Here is an 18,682-nt window from a genome sequence, read left to right as displayed (position 1 = left end):
TATCACAGCCCATTCTCTCTGCCTCCATTGATGGGTTTACCCACAGCTGATTCCACCCATACTCTGATCTATCTCCCTGGGATTTACTCCCTGGGACACTCCCAATCACTGCATAGATTCTAATAATCTTCCTCTTAAAAAAAAGTTTGTCTTCCAGGAATAAAGAGTTGGTTAGCAGCATATTTGTTTCCTTTTAACCCTTGGAGGGAGAAGGGCTCTTTTGACTGTTAAGATTTCAGTGACTGTATTATTTGTGTTGTCTTGTGACATTGTCATGTGACTGGAGTCTTTGTGCAATACTTGCCTATGTAAGATGGAGATCTTAAAAATGAAACAATTAAAAACAACCCCCGCAAGCTGCCATAGCTTTGTTTCCTTTATCTGCCCCCCAAATGTGGAACTTTCACTCCCAAAATTACCCTGGCCTGTGGCACAATTAATATTCAGACAGGTCAATAATAGATTTTCTATACATAAAGATATAACAGGTTTAATAGTCAGCTGTAAGGGGATTGAACTGGGTGCTTTATAATAATGGAAAAGGGAGACTCCCAGCTTCCCAACTGGAGGCACCATCAGGAGGAGCCCATAAGATTTGTGACCTTTTAAATGTATTGTCAGAGACAGATTATTGAACTAGATGGTCTACTGCTCTGATCTAGTTTGACAAATCCTGTGTTCCTAGAGAAAAGCTATTTCAGGTCATGTTAAGCAATTTGCGTGGCACCTTGCATAGTTGGCCTCATAGTTGCAAGGGCAGCTGAGTTTAAAGGTGAAGATACACACAAGATACTCCCATTTAAAAATGTCTTGAAATCTCCAAAACATTCGTAAAATAGTTTCCCTGTAATACATGTGGCATATGCAGAACACAAGATTGTCTGTTATGATATAAAGGCTGTAGGAGAGCTCCTTTCTGGTGGAAGTATATATGACTCATGGATGTGGCTTCTCTTAGAGCTAGTTTACATTTGCAGCTGAGCTGCTGTAGTGTTTCAGCACATCAGTGTAGCCACTCACTACAATGATAGGCATGTGTGTGTGTGTATGTGCTTGATTTTAAAGTCTCTCCACAGAGTTAATCCACCTTCCTGACAGCTTTGCTAGATCAACAACAGAATTGGGGGTGAGCGTGGCTTAACTTGTCACTCAGGTGTGGAGTTTTCATACCTCTGAGCAAGTTGGGTTGACTTCAGTTTTGAATGTAGACCTACCTAGGTCTGATGGATTGATGTTGTTTAGTGAAGTGAGTGGTTTTGTGTCTGACAATGCCCTGTTTTCACCTGCAGGTTTGAGGAGGATTTTACTAAGGGTGGGGAGCCAGTCTTGGATAATCTCATCAGTAAGAAAGGTAAGAAAGGGACACACTCATCGGCTGTGTCTACACTGGCAAGTTATTCCGGAAAATCAGCCGCTTTTCCGGAAAAACTTGCCAGCTGTCTACACTGTCCGCTTGAATTTCCGGAAAAGCACTGACGATCTAATGTAAAATCATCAGTGCTTTTCCGGAAAAACTATGCTGCTCCCGTTCGGACAAAAGTCTTTCTCTGGAAAACTGTTCCCGAAAAGGGCCAGTGTAGACAGCACAGTAGTGTTTTCCGCAAAAAAGCCCCGATAGCGAAAAGGACGATCAGGGCTTTTTTGTGGAAAAGCACGTCTAGATTGGCCATGGACGCTTTTCTGGAAAAAGTGCTTTTCCGGAAAAGCGTCCTGCCAATCTAGACGCGCTTTTCCGAAAATGCTTTTAACGGAAAACTTTTCTGTTAAAAGCATTTCTGGAAAATCATGCCAGTGTAGACGTAGACGTCCTGTTTTGACATTTGTTAGCCATGAACATGTGGCTCACAGGTCCATGTCAAGGTGTGAAAGAGCCAGCCCTTGGAGGCTTTGCTTTCCCTTAGGCCTGTACAGAAGTGACTCTGAAATCAGTACATAAGCTTCAGCACTCCCTGCTTTGCAGAGTGCTCAGTGCATCTGTGGATAGTGTCACTACTCCTTGTTCCCCAGAGCACAGCTGTGACTAGCTCAGAAACTTGGGCTCCAAAGCTCAGTGGGAGTTGAGCACTGAAATGCACTTGAGAACCTAGGCCCTGAACTCTCTGTTCTTTATGATATAACAGTATACAGTAAAATTCCAATTGTCCGGCATCCAGTGGTCCGGCACTCCTGATAATCCGGCACCAACTGGAACCCGGAAGTGCTCCGGCAAGCCAGACAGTTGGAGCTGCTCTGCCCCTGGCTTCCCCAAGTCCGCCGCTGATCAGTTTCAGCAGTGGCGGACTTGGGGAAGTCGGGGGCAGAGCAGCTGGGGTGCCGCCGGGTTGGTCCCGCAGCGCCGCCCTCCCCCACGCTGTGCAGTTCCCCGCCGACCCCCACCCCCACCCCAGATCCCTCATAGCCCCCCTTCTGGTACTCTGGCATATCTGATAATCTGGCACCCCCTGGCTCCTAAAGGTGCTGGATTATCAGAAGTTACTGTATATAGAAGCTTAGAACTGGCTCCTTTCCCAAGCACTGGTTTCACAAGGAGTCATATTGCAGCTTATCATCTGTGTTCCCAAGGGCACATGACAGAGTCTTAATTAGAATAAATCCACTCCAGTTCCTGTCCTCAGGAGAGCGAGGGAGTGAAGCTTTGCTGCTAGAACACACACACAAGCTGATGCTTGCTGTTGGGCTTTCATTATGTAACCCTTCTGCCTTTTTGTACATGCTGTGTCCTTTCAGGGGGAAGAAATGCCAGGAAATTCCAGCACAGGTCCTTTCCTTCTGAAGGGAGAGGTGAGTAGAGCCTATCATTGGTCTTAAATTGAACTACTGGGCTCTCACTTTCTTTACACCATGCAGTGATTGGGGTTTCACATACACTGACCAGTGAAGGAGTTCTATACATATGGGACTTGGGGCTGGAATAATGTCTCAAAATTAGACATACTGGCTATCATGAGACCTACATGGTCCATATGTACTTCAGGGGCAAAGTGGTGGCACGAACCTGTAATCCAAGCTGCTTGGGAGGCCAAGGCTAGCAGATTGCTCGAGCTCATGAGTTGTGGGCTATGCCAGGTGGGTGCTGGTACCACTGACAGCTTTGCCAGTGGGTGGCTGAAGGAATGGCGTGCTGTGATTGGTGCTCCCTCAATGATCACTGATGGACCGTTTGATCAAGCTGACATGCTTCAGGTTGCATTTTCCTAGTATTTGACTCCATTAGCCACGTTCCTAACTCCTCTGTATAATGGGACTCCTAGGCACCACCTCTATGGATGCTCCAGAGCTGGAGCAGCCACAGAAAAAAATATGGAGTGCTCAGCTCCTACCGTAGCTCCTCCCCTCCCCTGGTGCCTCCTAGCTGCCAGTAGCCCTGGCAGTAAGCTCCACCTCCCACCTGTCCCGATCAGTTTTTCAGCAGCATGTAGGAGGCATGGATGTTAAAGACTAGTCAACTATCCGATAAGCATTTGCTTATCAGATAGTCTTTTGACTAGTTGACTAGTCGATACCACTTCCCCCCCCCCCCCCGCCTTGCTGCCTTTAGATAGCAGTGGCGCTACCACTTTGAAACCCCAAGGCAGCTGCTGCACAGCTGATCCATGGATCAGCTGTGCAGTGGGCTGCCCCTTTAAAACGCCACCTCTGCACAATTCAAAGGGGCAGCCAGGAGCCCGCGGTCAGCTGGGGACTCCCCAGCTGATCCCAGGCTCCCTGTGGCATTTCCCCAGCTGACCCTGGGCTCCGCGGCTGCCCCTTTGAATTGCACAGAGGCAGCATTTTAAAGGGACAGCCCACTATACAGCTTATCTTTAGTGTTTCAAAGGGGCAGCTACCGTGGAGCCCGGGGTCTTCTGGGGACTCCCAGCAGACCCCAGGCTCCCCGCAGCACTTCTCCAAAACCTAGGATCAGCTGTACTTTGAAGTACCCCTTTTCCCCCACCCCCTCCCTTTGCTGCCCCTATCTCATAGAGGCAGCAAGGGTGGGGGGAAGGGAGTAGTATCGACTAGTCAACTAATCAAAAGACTATCTGATAAGCAAATGTACAAGGGGCTCTTGTACATTTCAAAGGAGGAATGTGGAAGTGCCTATCGACTAGTCGACTGAGACTTGCACAAGGATCCGGGGGCAGTGTGGTAGCCAAGTGACACTGGACTAAAACAAAGATCATGGTTTCCCAGAAAGGCTTCTCTTTCGGTGGGGACCAACCCCATAGGCATAGCAAAGGAGCATGCTAAGGAACAGTAGTGCAGGAGTGAGGAATCTGGGAGTTTATTGGTTCTGGTGCAATGGCAGTGGTGGTTAAAGAGCATGTTGGGAGCATTGCAGCAGCGAGGGAGAGATGAGGGATGGATATGCAGTCAGAGGGGCTGTGTCTACATTGGCATGATCTTGTGCAAATTCTCTTTAACGCAAGAGTTCTTGCATTAAAGTATTTGCGCAAGAGAGCGTCTACACTGGCATGTGCCTTTGTGCAAGAGATGTGCTTTTGCGCAAGAGCATCCGTGCCAGTGTAGATGCTCTCTTGTGCAAGAAAGTTCCAATGGCCATTTTAGCCATCGGGCTTTCTTGCACAAGAAATTCATGTTGCCTGTCTACACTGGTCTCTTGCGCAAGAACAGTTGCTCAAGAGGGCTTATTCCTGAGCGGGAGCATCATAGTCCTTGCGCAAGAAGCACTGATTTCTTACAGTAGAGCGTCAGTGTTCTTGTGCAAGAACTCCCCGCCAGTATAGATAGGCCGCATGTTTTTGTGCAAAAGCGGCTGCTTTGGCACAAGATCAGGCCAAAGTAGACACAGCCAGGCTGTATTAGAAATGATGGAGCAGGGTGCCTGCTAGCAAGAAGTAGCAGGCATGGAGGCACAGGCACCTATAGGAAGTGGTGCAGTAGTAATGGCAACTCAAGAGCATATGGGGATGCAGTGGAGGTGGCAGCTAGAAAAAGGTGCTGGAGCTGAGGTCAGGGTGCAGTTGAAGCAGTGCAGGGGGGATTGCTGTCAGGGGACATTTTGGCTTTGTAGCTTTATATTTTCCTCCTCTCCAACACAACTCCTTTCTTTAGGAAATACATTCACAAACTCTAGTGATAAAATATATCTGGCTCCCATCTGAATGAGAACAGATACATTTGCCCTTAGCTCTTTGTACATCGTGTCTTTCAGGTGGAGGACAAACTACTACAAACACGAGTGAGCCTGCTTCCAGAACAGTACCGGTTGTGAGCAGTAAAGCCAGAGGAAAGGACAGACTGACTGGCAGAGCCAGAAGGTAGGGGGATAGGAAGCAGGACATTATGGAAACCATTTTGTAACCACCGCTAGAGGTCTTGCTGATCAGAGCTGGGGGTTTTCAATTAATTCCCTTGATTCATTTGGACTGACAGTCCATGGGGGGGGTCTCCAGGCCAGGGATTACATCATTAAACTTGCATGTCCATTTCTGTGACAGAGCCTGGTGGGACATCCAGTCAGAGACCCCAGCTCCTTACGGGATGCTGTGTCTCCCTCATGTGCCAACTGCAGAATCTTCATTGAGGGACCACAAAAAAACAGTGGCTCAGACAATGAGTCCTGGCAGACTGGGCAACCGCCAGCCTGTTGAGCCTGTTTTCAGGCTTTGCTGGCTCAAAGAGCAGGCCTCTGGAGATTGTTTCCATGGGTGTAATACTAATTAGCATGACTGATGCTTCCTAGAGACTGTTCCTCTAGTCCCCAATGAACACGTATATACTGTACATATTGTAAGAAAAAATATTGAGATTCCCCCCTGAGCTCAGCCCCACCCCTTCTATGCTACTGGGTAGGTGTAAAAGCCCTGATCAAGTCAGGGCAGAACTCTCCAGCACAGGCACAGAGTTCTTGTCCATAAGAAGACTTTGCACACAGCCAGCCAGTGCGTTCACATGCCTCATACTAAGTCATCTGGTAGACCTGCTACTGTGCACTAGAAGTTCCACTGTGTGCTTTGCCATACTGCTGTTTGAAACAACCTGTTAGTAAAACAAGTCAGGGTGTTCTAAGGATTGGAAACCCAGCTGTGTGAAGGACATGTTGGGAAGAGGCAGGGCCATACTACATAGCACAGTAGAGATTTCAGGTAGCGCTGTTACCCATAAACATCTCACTGGGAGTTGCCCCAAACCTCACAAATTCGCAAAGTGAAAAAGGGCATGAAGGTGCTTAAAACTATCTTAGCCCCTTCTCTCTCTGGGTTGCAAGTTTTGTCCTGAGCCTCTTAGAGGTACAACTCAAAATCATACCCACAAAGAAGACATTGCTAGTTTTAACAACAGAGTTAAGGTTGCATTGAGATAAGCAGAATTAAAATCTCTAGGCCTTATTCTCCCATGACAAGTTTTACATTGATCTAAGTGATTTCTACTTCAGTGAAACATCTATTGATTATAGTGGTGAAAGGGAGAAGAGAATCCAGCCAGCTGCTTCTGTATTATACTTTAATGATCTAGGTTAGCTTCCAAATTTGGCACACTTCAAGGCATACCCCAGCCTTCCAGTGCTTCACTATGTGATGGCTTAATAACAATTCTCATCTTAAATCTACAATCCTACTGTGTGCCAGCCAACAAGAGAAAGCAATGTTGATCATATACCCAAAACTTAATACACCAAGACCACAAACAACATTCTGCTGTATGTTGACAGTGTATTTTTAAAATAATCACGTCAGTTATACAACAAATACAGAGCTACCCTAATGCATAAACAGATACATTTCCTATCTATAATATTTACAGAATGCTGGTAAACTTGTACCTTTTTGTGGTGTATTCATTTCTGAATATGTGCACCAAAGGTGATAGCATTGTTGAATTAAAATGGAATGTGTTAGAGAGGGTAATCATGTGAGGTATATTGTCATATCATGACGTTAATGGGACTGGCACTGCCTTGTACATGGCTGGTTTAATTTATGATTTCCTTGCTTTTTAGTTTTTGCATTGTAAGGAAAGACATTGGAGTAACCTTAAGTCTAAGTTAATTATGTTTTGTGTTGGAATATATTTATAACAGCAAGATGGGTCCTGTTATGTCTCCTCAAATCCAATCAGCTAATCACACCTTAACCTAATTACAAAACATTAATTGGATAAGAATAACAACAGCAAAAAATAATCAAGTTATCACAGTCTTTGTTTATAAGCTTCATTAAACCTCACTTCATTCTGAGGTTCAATCTCCAGCCAGCCACAGGAGCAACTGTTTCCGAAAGAAAAGCTGCTGTATAAATCTGACACATGGACAGTTCTTGACCTCAAAAGCGCAAGTAACTACACAGTGTCACCCACTCGAATTCCTAATGCCCCAGCCCCAACAAGCCAAACCAGATTTGAAGTTTGTGATTTAGGAAACTCTATAATATACACAGAGGAATTATTTAACACAAGGAACTGCACTCACGTTTTGGGTGGACTATCCAACACTATAAACAATAAGCAAAGGAGAATACTGTATCTATCTGAAACTTCTGGGGGAATTTAGAGAGGTCAGTTGTAGTTTCATGGTTGTGAAAATGAAGGTGCTGTGGACTGATGACCACAGCTGGGCAGGGCCTTAGTTTGCCACTTCATCTGAATGCCAGCCATTTCACAATACAGTGTCCCCAACATCCTGCTGGGGCTAGGGTGACCACCTGTCACGGATAGGCTAGAAATGCAGCGCTCAAGTCGCAGGCCTGGGTTGAATGATTCTGGGACAACTCTTGTCCTGGATTCCTGGTGGTGCCCGAGTCTCAGGAGTGGTGCCTGCTTTTTCCCATTGTGAGGCGGGGCTGAGATGACCATTCCCCCCACCACCATGAAGTGCCACCCTCACTCCTCCTTTTCCCTCAGAACCGTGCCTCCTGACAAGCCAGGAGCCAGAGGTGGGCCATAGTCAGAACTGCTCAGGGAGTCCAAGCTGCTGTGGGGAGCTCCAATCCCTTCACCTACCCTAGGCAGTCTCGGGGACAAGGACATGGGCCAAGAGCTGCTCTTAGGCATCTTGCCCAGTGCAGGTGAAGGGTCCAAAGCTCCCCACAGCAGCCCAGGCTCCCTGGGAGGCTCTTACTATGGCCCAGCTTCAACTTCCAGCCTGGCCAGAGGGTGGGGCAGAAGTGGGGCTATGGAGGGAGTAGGGCTCATCCTTGTGCCCTTCTCTTGCATTTTGAAAAGGTGCTCATCTGACCTGGGTTGTTGGGTCAACCCTGAATCAGAGGCAGGACTGCCACCTCCAAAATCACCATCATAGGATCCTCCCTCATTTCAGCAGTTAAGCTAGTATCACTGCTCAGAACTGTGTGAAGCCGAAGAACTCAGTATCTAAGACTCAATAATGAACCACAATCTGTTCCTTGAAAAGAAACACACCAGCAATCCCTAGCTCTGGAGAGTTTGCTGAACAACTGGTTGTTCCAAGAACATGCTGTGGCTTACTAAGGGAGAAGCACATAAATCCCCCAAGGGTGGCTACTCTAGGAAACTGAGCCAAGCAAACAATTTGTATTTTCCATGACTGGGCTGCCCTGGGAATGTGAGCAGAACCATCAGAAATATGATTTTCCTTCTGTCTTCCTTTTGCCTGCCCTTCCTTCTGAGTCTGCTAGTGGTCATGACTTTTGGGGGTTGGGAGAGGGTAGTTTTAAGGATGCCAAGCCTGCAATAGCTGTGAATTCTCCTTCAGCATGGGCCTCCCACCCTGTTCTCTAGAAGGATGTCTGTTATGGGTGTTGGGATGGGAGTGGAGTGGGGTACTTGCTTAGGAATCATATCTACTCAAGATAACTGCCTCAAAGCAGCTAAGACCTTCGATAACTGTGCTAGGGCTTGTGGGTTGGATGCTTGGCTGGGAATCAATCGCAGGGGCATGCTAGCTTTGGAAACGGCCTAATGCCTCAAATAAAATGCTATTTGCTGACTGACAGCTATTTTGCTGTTACTCCTCAGGGCCTGGAGTAGAATGGCAGCCTAAAGAGCTCCATGAAGAGGGCAGGGTGTGTATGACACTAGATTTCACACCCTGGGCCAGGCACAGCTTCTCCCCTGTGCAGAAGGCTAGGACATGTCCCTGAGCTGTTCTGGGAAAGGCAAAAGCAGCCAAGATGATAGGAGCCATAAAGTAAATCCATCAGCAAGGGTCTATCTGTCAAGAGCTGGCTGCTCTGTTCCATGCCCCCTCTCTGCTCTTTCCCTGCTCCCAGAGAGCTACAAAGAGCTGGTTTGGGAAGAATGATGACATTAGCAAAGCCTAACAACATTAGGCTTCATCCCCATGCAAATGTTGAATCTTTAATACAGCCTAACTCTGGCTGGTTCCTAGGCAGTGAGATAAGTAGTTGATGTATTCTTGGCCTACAGATATTTTAGCTATAAAATTAGGCTTTGTAGAATTAGTTTTGTGTGTAATCATCATTAAAGTGTTATGCACTAAAAACAGTCCAAGTTCTTGAGCTGCTTACTGGAATTAAGAAGAGGAGTTTGTTTGGTTCTCTTTGAGGTAGGGCAGACTGACCCCAGCGTGTTACACTATGCTCTATGCTGGCTAGAATATATCAACTACAGTAGGCACGGGTAGGATAATCTGCTGCCCACTCCCTAGTTTTCCGCTTGATCCCAGAGAGTTGGAGGAGACTGGCGTTAGCCCTGATGCTTGAGTTTGAAATTCAGGGTGCTAGTTAGTAATCATAAAGCTTTAAGTCTCAGACTACTGTGTTAGTCTGTATCTGCAAAAACTATGAGAATTCTTGTAGCACCTTAAAGACTTAACAGTTTTATTTGGACATAAGCTTTCATGAATCAAAACTCACCTATGTCAAAGCATAAAGCTTTAACTGGTTCCTGCACCGTTTATTTTAGTGACAGGATCTGCTCTTTGCCATACACTCATGACTGTGTTCGGAAGGAATGCTGTGACTATCTGTAACAACATAAGGATTAAGATAATGGAAACAAGGGTATTCCCAGTGTCTGGGCCTTATCTTTGGAATCTTATCACAATGCGTATATGTCTGAGCCTGAAATTGGCCAGATTTAGAATGAGCTGCAGGACATCTCTAGTCTGGCTTCCCACTAATAGCAGGCCTGTGAAACTCCTCCCACCAGAATTGGGTTTTCCCTCTTCTGATTTCCCAAGAAAGGTGGGTCAGTTTTTGCAGCGGACATGCTCCCTGTTTGATGACATGATGCCTGGTACCATTCTTAACTATATAAAGTTGTACCAGGTGACAGACTCAATATAAAGACTTGTAAAAATATGTTAATTTGCACTTACAGGACCCCACTTGAGAGCAGATATCCAAACAAGCTGAGCAATTTTGAACCTTGGGCATATCCTTTGATGGTCTGGCCGTGCTTTTAAGAAGTGCACTACCACTGCTTTGGTCTTAAGAAAATAAATATTCCTGCTATGCCCAGTATGGTCACTGGTGAGCTGCTTCCATGCTTCTGGGCCTTTCTTTCATAGCAACCCGGGTCTTTTGAGCATTGAAACAGAAGTTTGTTATTTCTGAGCATTGAGCTTGAACTAGGGATGTAAGTGACTAGTTGAGTTGTATCAGAGGCAGCGGAGGGGGAGGGGAAGCAGGGGTCGGTGCTGGGGTGAGCTGACTTGTAAGCTGGTTTCCCCCAGTGCCATCTCTGTGGTGTGGGAGGTGACAGGGGAGGCAGAAGTGCAGCAGGGGTAGGCCTAGGACCCAGCGTGAGCCAGGGCTTTTCAGCCCTGGCTCACGCTAGGTCCCAGATAGCTGTGCCTCTGCCTTTTAAAGAGCCGGGCAGCTCTTACTATGTTTAAAAGGCAGAGCCGTGCCAGGCTCCTACTACATTTAAACTGCAGAACCGCAATGGGGGTACCCCACTTCCCCTTATCGACTGTTTATGTAGTCGCTACAAATTGTATCAACTACACCTGCGTTTCTCAAACTGAGGGTCCCGACCCCTTAGAGGGAGGTAGCGGTATCACAAAGTTTAAGAACCCCTGGACTACACAATTAGTCAAGTGCCCGCTTCTTAACATCCAGTTAAGCTTGAACCAGTTTGCGCATTCACACAGACTCTGCTCAATCGGTGGCAAAGTAAAAACAAACTCTGGAAAACTTTTAAAGCAAAATGATCTTGGCTATGGTGACAGTATTCCCTATAAACCCATCTTTCTTTGTCTGCCCCATTCTCCTCTTTGGGTCTCCTGACCTCAGTTTATGCAGCACAGTTTTTAGAACCCTCTGTTGATGGGCTCAAAGCATGTACTTTAATGAGTAGATTTGGCCTGTCATTATTCTTTCTTTTTTGTAGTATGGTAAAAGCTAGGAGCAGGAGCCCTAGTCCTGGGCCAGGACACCACAGCAGTAGGTGCTGTCCAGACACAGAACACAAGTGGCAGTACCTGTCCCAAAGAGCTTCCTAGCCTCTAACAGCTTGTTTCTTTTCTCACCACAGATTTGAGAGGAAATAACATTTCTCTGACTCAGGTGGTAAGGGCTTGATGGCATTCTAGTTCATCTCAGAGAGGAGCTTAGGTCTCCCATAGGTTCATTGGGATCTCATTCAGGAATATTTAAGTCATTTGGATTCTAAATGATACTATCCCTACAGATACATCAGTATTTTTATTTTTCCTTTTTCTCATCCTTATCGCCCATTCCATGTCTTCCCCCCAACTCTTCATTTTTCCTTAATACTACAGAAAATCTGGATGCCTCATCTTGCTGATCAGCAACAAGGTAGAGAAAATGAGGTTTGTATTAAGCTAAAAAATGGGATCACTAACACCTAGCAGTGAGTGTGTATGGTGCAGATACAAATTCCCTGCCCTCCTGCTGGGATTGCTAGAGATCTGGGATCAAAGGATTTGTCAAAACATCCCCACAACCTCAGTGAGCTCCACTGGCTGTCTGTTCATTTTAGGATCAATTCAGATTGTGCTTCTTGTTTTTAGCCCTTCATCTTACCTCATGGATCTTGTCCAATTCCGATCCCTTCTTCATTGCTTGCACTGCTCTTTGGTCACCTCATAGTGGCCTGTTTTCTGTCTCTTCAAATACTCATGGCTTTCTTTGTGCAAGGCCCTTCTCCTCTGCACTGCCTCTCCTCAGAACCAGCCAGCTCCTCCTGAGTATCTCCATCTTATTTCAAAACTCAGCTGAAAAATGTCATTTTTTCCTTGACTATTCTACTCCATTTTTCTTTTTTGCTGCTATTATTCAGTATTTACCACCAGCTATTAGGACCAAAATCTGGTCTCGTGGGATGCTTTGGGCATAACAAAGGGTGCAACTAAGAGCAGAGACCTTGTAACTCATCTTACTTTGTGAAGTGTGTGTGTGTGTGTGTGTGTGTATGTATTGCGGGGGAGGAGGCTTCCATGAAAAAATAAAATGACTATTCTGCTTTAATAGAAATAAAATGACTATTCTGCTTTAATAGCATGGAGTGTTTACACACAGGGCCAATTCCTGCACAAATACCCCATTGAGGCAGCTAAGTAAGGAGCAGTTATCCCTGTTTGATAGATCTGGAAACTAAGGCAGGGAGGTTACAGGCCAAACTTTCAAACAATTACTTCCAATTTTTGGTGGCCATCTTTACATCTTAAAGCCAGATTTTCAGAGATGCTGAGAACACTAGTTTCACCTCTGATAATCGACCACATGTTCAAAGATAGCCACCAAAAACTAGAGGTCACGCTTGGAAAATGTGGTCTTTAACCTCACTGCCTAAAGTTTCTCCATATATAAAATGGGATAACCACTATCTACTTTGCTGCCTCCACACTAGAGATTGTTTATAAAAATATGTGCCTTGGAGGATTTATATGAGGCCATACAGCAAGCTATTGGGAGATCTGGTATTAGAAGCCAGTACTTAGCATTCCCTGGCTTGTGCACTAAGTCCAAGATCATATGGCCTCTCAGGCTATGTCTAGACTGCAGAATTTTTCCAGGATACCAGAGTATCCCAGAAAAGCTCTGCCGCGTCCAGGAAATGTGCATGCTTTTTTTGGAACAGTTTCCGAAAAAGCGGTCAAGTTCTTTTGGCATCCCTGTATTCCTCTCGGTGAGAGGAATAAGAGATGTCGGAAAGAGGATTTTTTCTGAAATTTGGCCCCATGTAGATGGGCCAATTTTTGGAAAAGCCTCTGAAAAAAAAAACGGGAAAAGATACCCAAATTGTGGTTCGCAATTTGCGTATTTTTTTCTGATAAAACTCTGCAGTCTAGATGTAGCCTCGATGTTGTATACCGAATCATCCAGTATAATCAAGTATTTAAAGGGTGGCTGTAACTCCAAGTCTGTCAGGGTCTGATTCGAGACCATCTTCTAAGGTATCAGATCCAGTGCTTTTAAGTGCACTGCCATCTGTGTGCTGTGACATTTTTTTGAAATAACTTAGTCTGTGTCTACAGAGCACGCAGTTATTTTGAAATAATGTTGAAATACTGTCAAGCTGGAGGACTTCTTACTCTGACTCCTGTAACCTTCATTGTACAAGGAGTTAGGGAAGTCGGAGGAAGAGTGCTCTATTCTGACATAAGTGCCTTGTAGACACTCCCAATTTCAAAATAAGCTATTTTGAAATAAGCTACAGAATTAACATAGCTCAATTTACGTAGCTTATTTTGAGTTAAGCCCTGTTGTGTAGGAGTGTGTAGATGCACCCTAACTGAATAGCTGTCAAGAAGCCACCTTTTATGGTTGTACCATAGTCACTTTATAACCATTTCAGTAATACTGTGTCAAGGAGGTGTCATGCATTGCAAATGCAGAAGAGAAAGGGAGTCAGTGAATACTTACATCCAGCCAGAGGTTGGTTTGCATGACTGGCACAAATTTTCTTTGTCATTGTTTTTACTGCTGTGCTCTCCCTAAGTGGGAAATTAAATGACCATGTTAAACTCAAACTTAGTTCTGGTTCTCATTTACATTAAGGCCACTTTATACTGCTCTAGTTCTGTAAGAGTGCCTTAAAGTCACTATTAGTATGATTGATTTCCATGTTAAGGCCCTTTCATGCTGCCAGAGTACTGGAAAATGTTTTTAGTTTAATTGAGGGTCAGGGTCCCTGAGCACAATTTGCTAACACAGTTATGAACCCCACGCAGTCACTATAATTGTGCACATGCACTTTTGAAAATTTGAAACTCTGCATATCCTCAAAAATGCCTTTTCAGTTTTCATATTTTGGCTCAAATTATCAAGAGCAACCAAGCAGCTAGAGGCTTTATAAGCCCCAATTGAATTACACCAGCAATACTTCCCTGTGTGATCAGGGATTATCAGGACACGCAATCAACGGGTACTGTAGTTAGGCGAGGCCCACCCCTACTATTTCCTTGGAAGCACGGGCTTGTGTGTCAGTTTTCTCCTGTGCTATGATTCTAGAGGTGATCCATCCAACATCTCAATCCCCTAGAAAGGGGCTGAATCTGCTCCTGAATTGACTCAGCAAAGGTAACCAGGAAGCACTGTAAAGTCCTACTTTGTGGCATTTTATTTAAAACATGAATCCACTGGCTGATTGGCTATTGCCCTTCCCAGCCAGAGCAAAAGTTGTTCAATTTCCTGTCTGTCTCTCCTCATCCCTGGCTCAGGAGCACTTTGTGCCACTCAGCAGTTCATCCCCTTGACCCTTCATTTGATGCTGCAGGGCTTCCTGCCGGTGTCTCAGGATGGAAGGGGTGCTTTGTCATTTGAAGAGTTGACACTTAGTCCTGTGATTTGATTTTGACAGATGGGATGCAAAGGAAGGTGAGGACATGCCCTTTCTAAAGGATGACCATGATAACCAGGTGAGTTTAAAGCAAATCTGCTCAATTCTTGCAGTTAATCCTGAATAAAAACTTGCAGTTTCAGGTAAATTGGGATGTATTGGTTAGAGCACAAAATTGAGAGAGAAGAGACCTGGGACATACATTTGACTCAGTTATAGATCCTCCCCCACTTTTGACCTTGGGAAAGTTCTCCAACTTCTCTATGGCTCAGTTTCCCCCTCTGAAAATCAGGATAATACTTACTTAGCTTTGGGAACTGTACAGCTTCAGAGGCGAAGTACGATATAACTGCATATTGATCTTTTCAATAAACTGAACTAAATGTTTTTTGTTTTTTTCTTCTCCGCTCATTCAAGAGATCCACCAGCACTGACACACTGAAAAGCAAATTTCCAGCTGGCAGAGAGATGACAGAAAATTGCACAGAACTTCAGGAAGAGAACATGGAACAGCAAAGGTCTCAAGACCCTGGTTTCTTCTCATCACAAGGGGAGAAAGGTGGGACGGTTCTGCCTGCAGAGGACAATCAGAGGGAGAAACAGCAGGCAGGAAAGTGCCTCAGCAAGGAAGTGGAGGTGTCCAGTATGTGTGACTCAGAGCCAGAGTCCAAGCTAAGTCAAGAAGAAGTTCTGGAAGTGAACATAGGGAAGCCTGGCACTGCCAGTCTCTCCCAGCAGGGTGGCTGCATGAACAGCAGCACTTCCCAAAGCATCACTACAAGCACAGCTGGCCCTGACAGTATGGGGAGCACCTCCCCTCCCCCAGAAAATGGCTTAGAGAAAAAAGCTCTGCCAGAAAAAGAACACATCGAAGACTCTTCAGAAAGCCTCAATGGAAAGCTGGAAAAGGCAGCATGTGGCAGATGTGATAGAGCCAAAGGACTATCACTGAGGAGAGTGGAAGAGGTGACCCAGCACAGTGGTTCTGAGGGGAAAAAATTCACAATGAAAGGAGACGAGGTAGCCACATGCCTTGAACACAGAGGGGATCCTGCATCCTCGAAGAAAGACATCTCAGACAAGATTGGGGTCTCTCAGCAGGATGGGGCAAAAGCACAGAACAGGAAAGATGACCAGCCTGAAAAGTGCAGTTACAGGAACAGTGGAGACAATCAAAACTCAAGGAGAATGCACTGGATTGCAAGAGACTGAAGGTGAGTGCATCATGGGCTATAGTTCAGTGAGGTATTTCAGTAATCCCAGGTACATGGAATTGAGTGCAGAAATGAAGCAGGCCCATAGCTCAGCTTTCTTTGGCTCAGTAGGGCAATTTACTAAACATTTGCCCAAATATGCTCACGAATTTTAACTCTGAGCAGACAGTAACTGCACCCAACTTGTCCCACCTCCATGGTTCCAAATTACATGAATCAACTACGAAAATCTAAATTTCTATACCACCGTTATCTGCTCCTGAAATGTAATAATGAGAGAAACCTTAGAAAATTCCCTCACCTCTGTTTCCTGCTGGTGACATGTAGGATTCAACAATTCAAGCAGTTCAGACTTTGAAAATGAATATTTGTTTCAGGGAACAGATAGTCTCTGAAATTCCAGGAAAAAGTGGCAACCTGTTGCATGAACTTTTACTCCTGAATGCTTATTTTGAAATAAGCTATTCTGGAATCGTTATTCCAAAATAGCTTATGTTGGAATAGCATGTCTACACTCCAGGGAAGCCTCAAAATTAGCTCAAGGCAGATTTCCCTAATGTATAAGTGCTATCTCGATTTAGAGCACCAGGAGGCACTGAGGAGGAATAACTTAGTATCGCACTGGTGAGAGGCTATTTCAAAATAGTAGCAATGGAGCGTCTACACACACCTTATTTTGAAATAGCTATTTCAGATCAGTGTTATTCCTTGAAGATTGAGGTTTACAGATTTTGGAATAAGCCATCAGTTATTTCAAAATTATTTTATAATCTGTAAATTATTTTGAAGTAACAGAATGGCTGTGTAGACGCATTATTTTGAAATAACGCTAGTTATCTTGAAATAACAATGTAGTGTAGATGCACCCTAAATGATCATAGCTAAAATAATCAGTGGCCCATTTTGTGCCATTCCAATAACATCTTTCTTTGTATTAAAGGCCCATCTTATCTGCAATAGTTTGAGCATCAGACTAACGGATCGTATGATTCTCTCCTCAGTGCATGAAGTACAAGACAAAATAATATATTTATATAGCAACATTAATGTAAATGGTACTTTACAAATATAAAGGATGACAAGGTTCCTTCTCCAGAGACTTTTTAATATAAACAGAAGGCAGAAATAATCCACTCTGACTAAATTACAAAGCTTGGTGTTTTCAAGCCAACTATGCATCTTCTAAAATAAGTTGAAATCCAGCCCAAGTGAAGACAGTAGAAAAGAATATAAACGTTGGCAGGCAAAAACCAAGATAGAAATTAGTCAGAAGGATCTAGAAGGAATTTGAAGAGCAAATGGCTAAAAACATAAAATAAAATAATAGGAAATTCCTTGAATATGTCAGAAGCAGGAAGCCTGTGAGAGATTTGGTGGGTTTCCCAAGACTGCTAGGGAGTGAAGGGAACAATAGAGAAGATAAGGATATTGCATAGAAGCAAAATTACTTCTTTGCATGTGTGGTCAGCACAGTCACTGTCAGGAGAGATACCTGCGCCACATCTGCTCTTTTCAGATAGTAAGGATGAGGCATTGTCAAAGAAGGATATGCCAAAAGAAGTGCTAGAACAAGCTGATAAATTAAGGCCTGATCCTAAAGCCCCAATTAATTATACTTAACCTTTTCATGTCTGGAATGTCACTGGAACAACAGTATGATCCACAAAGCATGAGTTAGGCATGTCGGCTCCCTATACAATGCCTGGAGAGCAGTAGGGCCGACAGCCACCATGGGCCCCTGGGCAAGGTGGGGAGGGGCAGCTCTGTGCCCCCCAGAAGGGGTGAGGCCTTGAGTGGAATTTGTGGGACTGAGGACAGTCAGGCCTTATCACCACCTAGACCAAGTATGCCCCTCCTCAACACTCAGAGCCATACAGAGCTCTTGGCATGGCACTCCGATGCTTCGGCAGCAATTCAAAGGGGCCTGGGGCAATTGCTTCCTTTGTCCTCACCCCATCAGCAGGACTTCTGGGGATACGTAGACAGCACAGTAAGCTAGGGGTTGCCTTAGCTGGCCAACAGAAGGTGGTGATGAGAGGGGTGCATGCTAAATCCCATCCCTCTCTCTGCATTCTGTGCCTAACTCCATACTTCAGGGAGGTGTCTATCTCTGCTTATGATTTATTAACTGGACTGCCTAAGTCACATGTAGGGCTTAATCAGTAGTCAATCTTAGAGGCTGCCTAATGCCACACAAAAGTGCTGAAGTGGGAGAAAGAAGACCTCCCTTGTAATTTTTAGCCTGTTGGTTAGCATACTTACCCAGGTTATGGGAGACCCCCCCCCCCACTTCATGAACCTCACTTCAAGGCAGGTGGTCCTGGGAATTATACAATAATTGTAAATGAAACTTACTGACATTAGACATCTGTGGGAATATTATGTCCAGTTTTTGTGTCCACAATTCAAGAAGGAGGTCAATAAATTGGAGAGGGCTGAGAGAAAGTCCACAAGAATGATTTAAGGCATGTTTTCCAATCCTTATAGTCATAGACACAAAGAGCTCAATCTATTTAATAAAGAAAATGTTAAGGGCTGAACTGGTCAGCCTATGCATACCTACTTGGAGAACAAATATTTGATAATGGGCTGGCAAACAAAAGTATAACAAGCTCCATCGTCTGGAAGCTGAAGCTAGAAACATTCAGTTTGGAAATAAGGTATATTTTTTTTAAACAGCAAGGGTAATTAACCTTTAAACAATTCACCAGGGGTCATAGTAGACTCTCCATGACTGGCAATTTTTTTTAAAGACATGCTCTAGTTCAAAAGGAATTAGT

The 18,682-nt window shown here is 44.8% G+C and overlaps 1 protein-coding gene across 2 annotated transcripts in view; it reads left to right on the top strand.

Annotated features, from left to right (window-relative positions):
• The window catches only part of CCDC9B (coiled-coil domain containing 9B), a 112,246-nt gene that overhangs the window by 70,378 nt on the left and 23,186 nt on the right, over positions 1-18,682 (top strand). For both annotated transcript variants that reach the window (XM_014576325.3, XM_075927087.2), the window contains exons 8-12: positions 1,290-1,351; positions 2,728-2,781; positions 5,156-5,261; positions 14,710-14,767; positions 15,106-15,902. In XM_014576325.3, the coding sequence (XP_014431811.3) occupies positions 1,290-1,351; positions 2,728-2,781; positions 5,156-5,261; positions 14,710-14,767; positions 15,106-15,900 (1,075 nt within the window). In that variant the 3' untranslated portion in view covers positions 15,901-15,902. The remainder of the gene's footprint in view (positions 1-1,289; positions 1,352-2,727; positions 2,782-5,155; positions 5,262-14,709; positions 14,768-15,105; positions 15,903-18,682) is intronic.

Source organism: Pelodiscus sinensis, chromosome 5 (genome assembly GCF_052426305.1).
Source record: "Pelodiscus sinensis isolate ZL-2025 chromosome 5, ASM5242630v1, whole genome shotgun sequence".
Taxonomy (NCBI): Eukaryota; Metazoa; Chordata; order Testudines; family Trionychidae; genus Pelodiscus; species Pelodiscus sinensis.
Note: the sequence above shows the minus strand (reverse complement) of the source record. Positions and strands in the feature narration are given on the sequence as shown.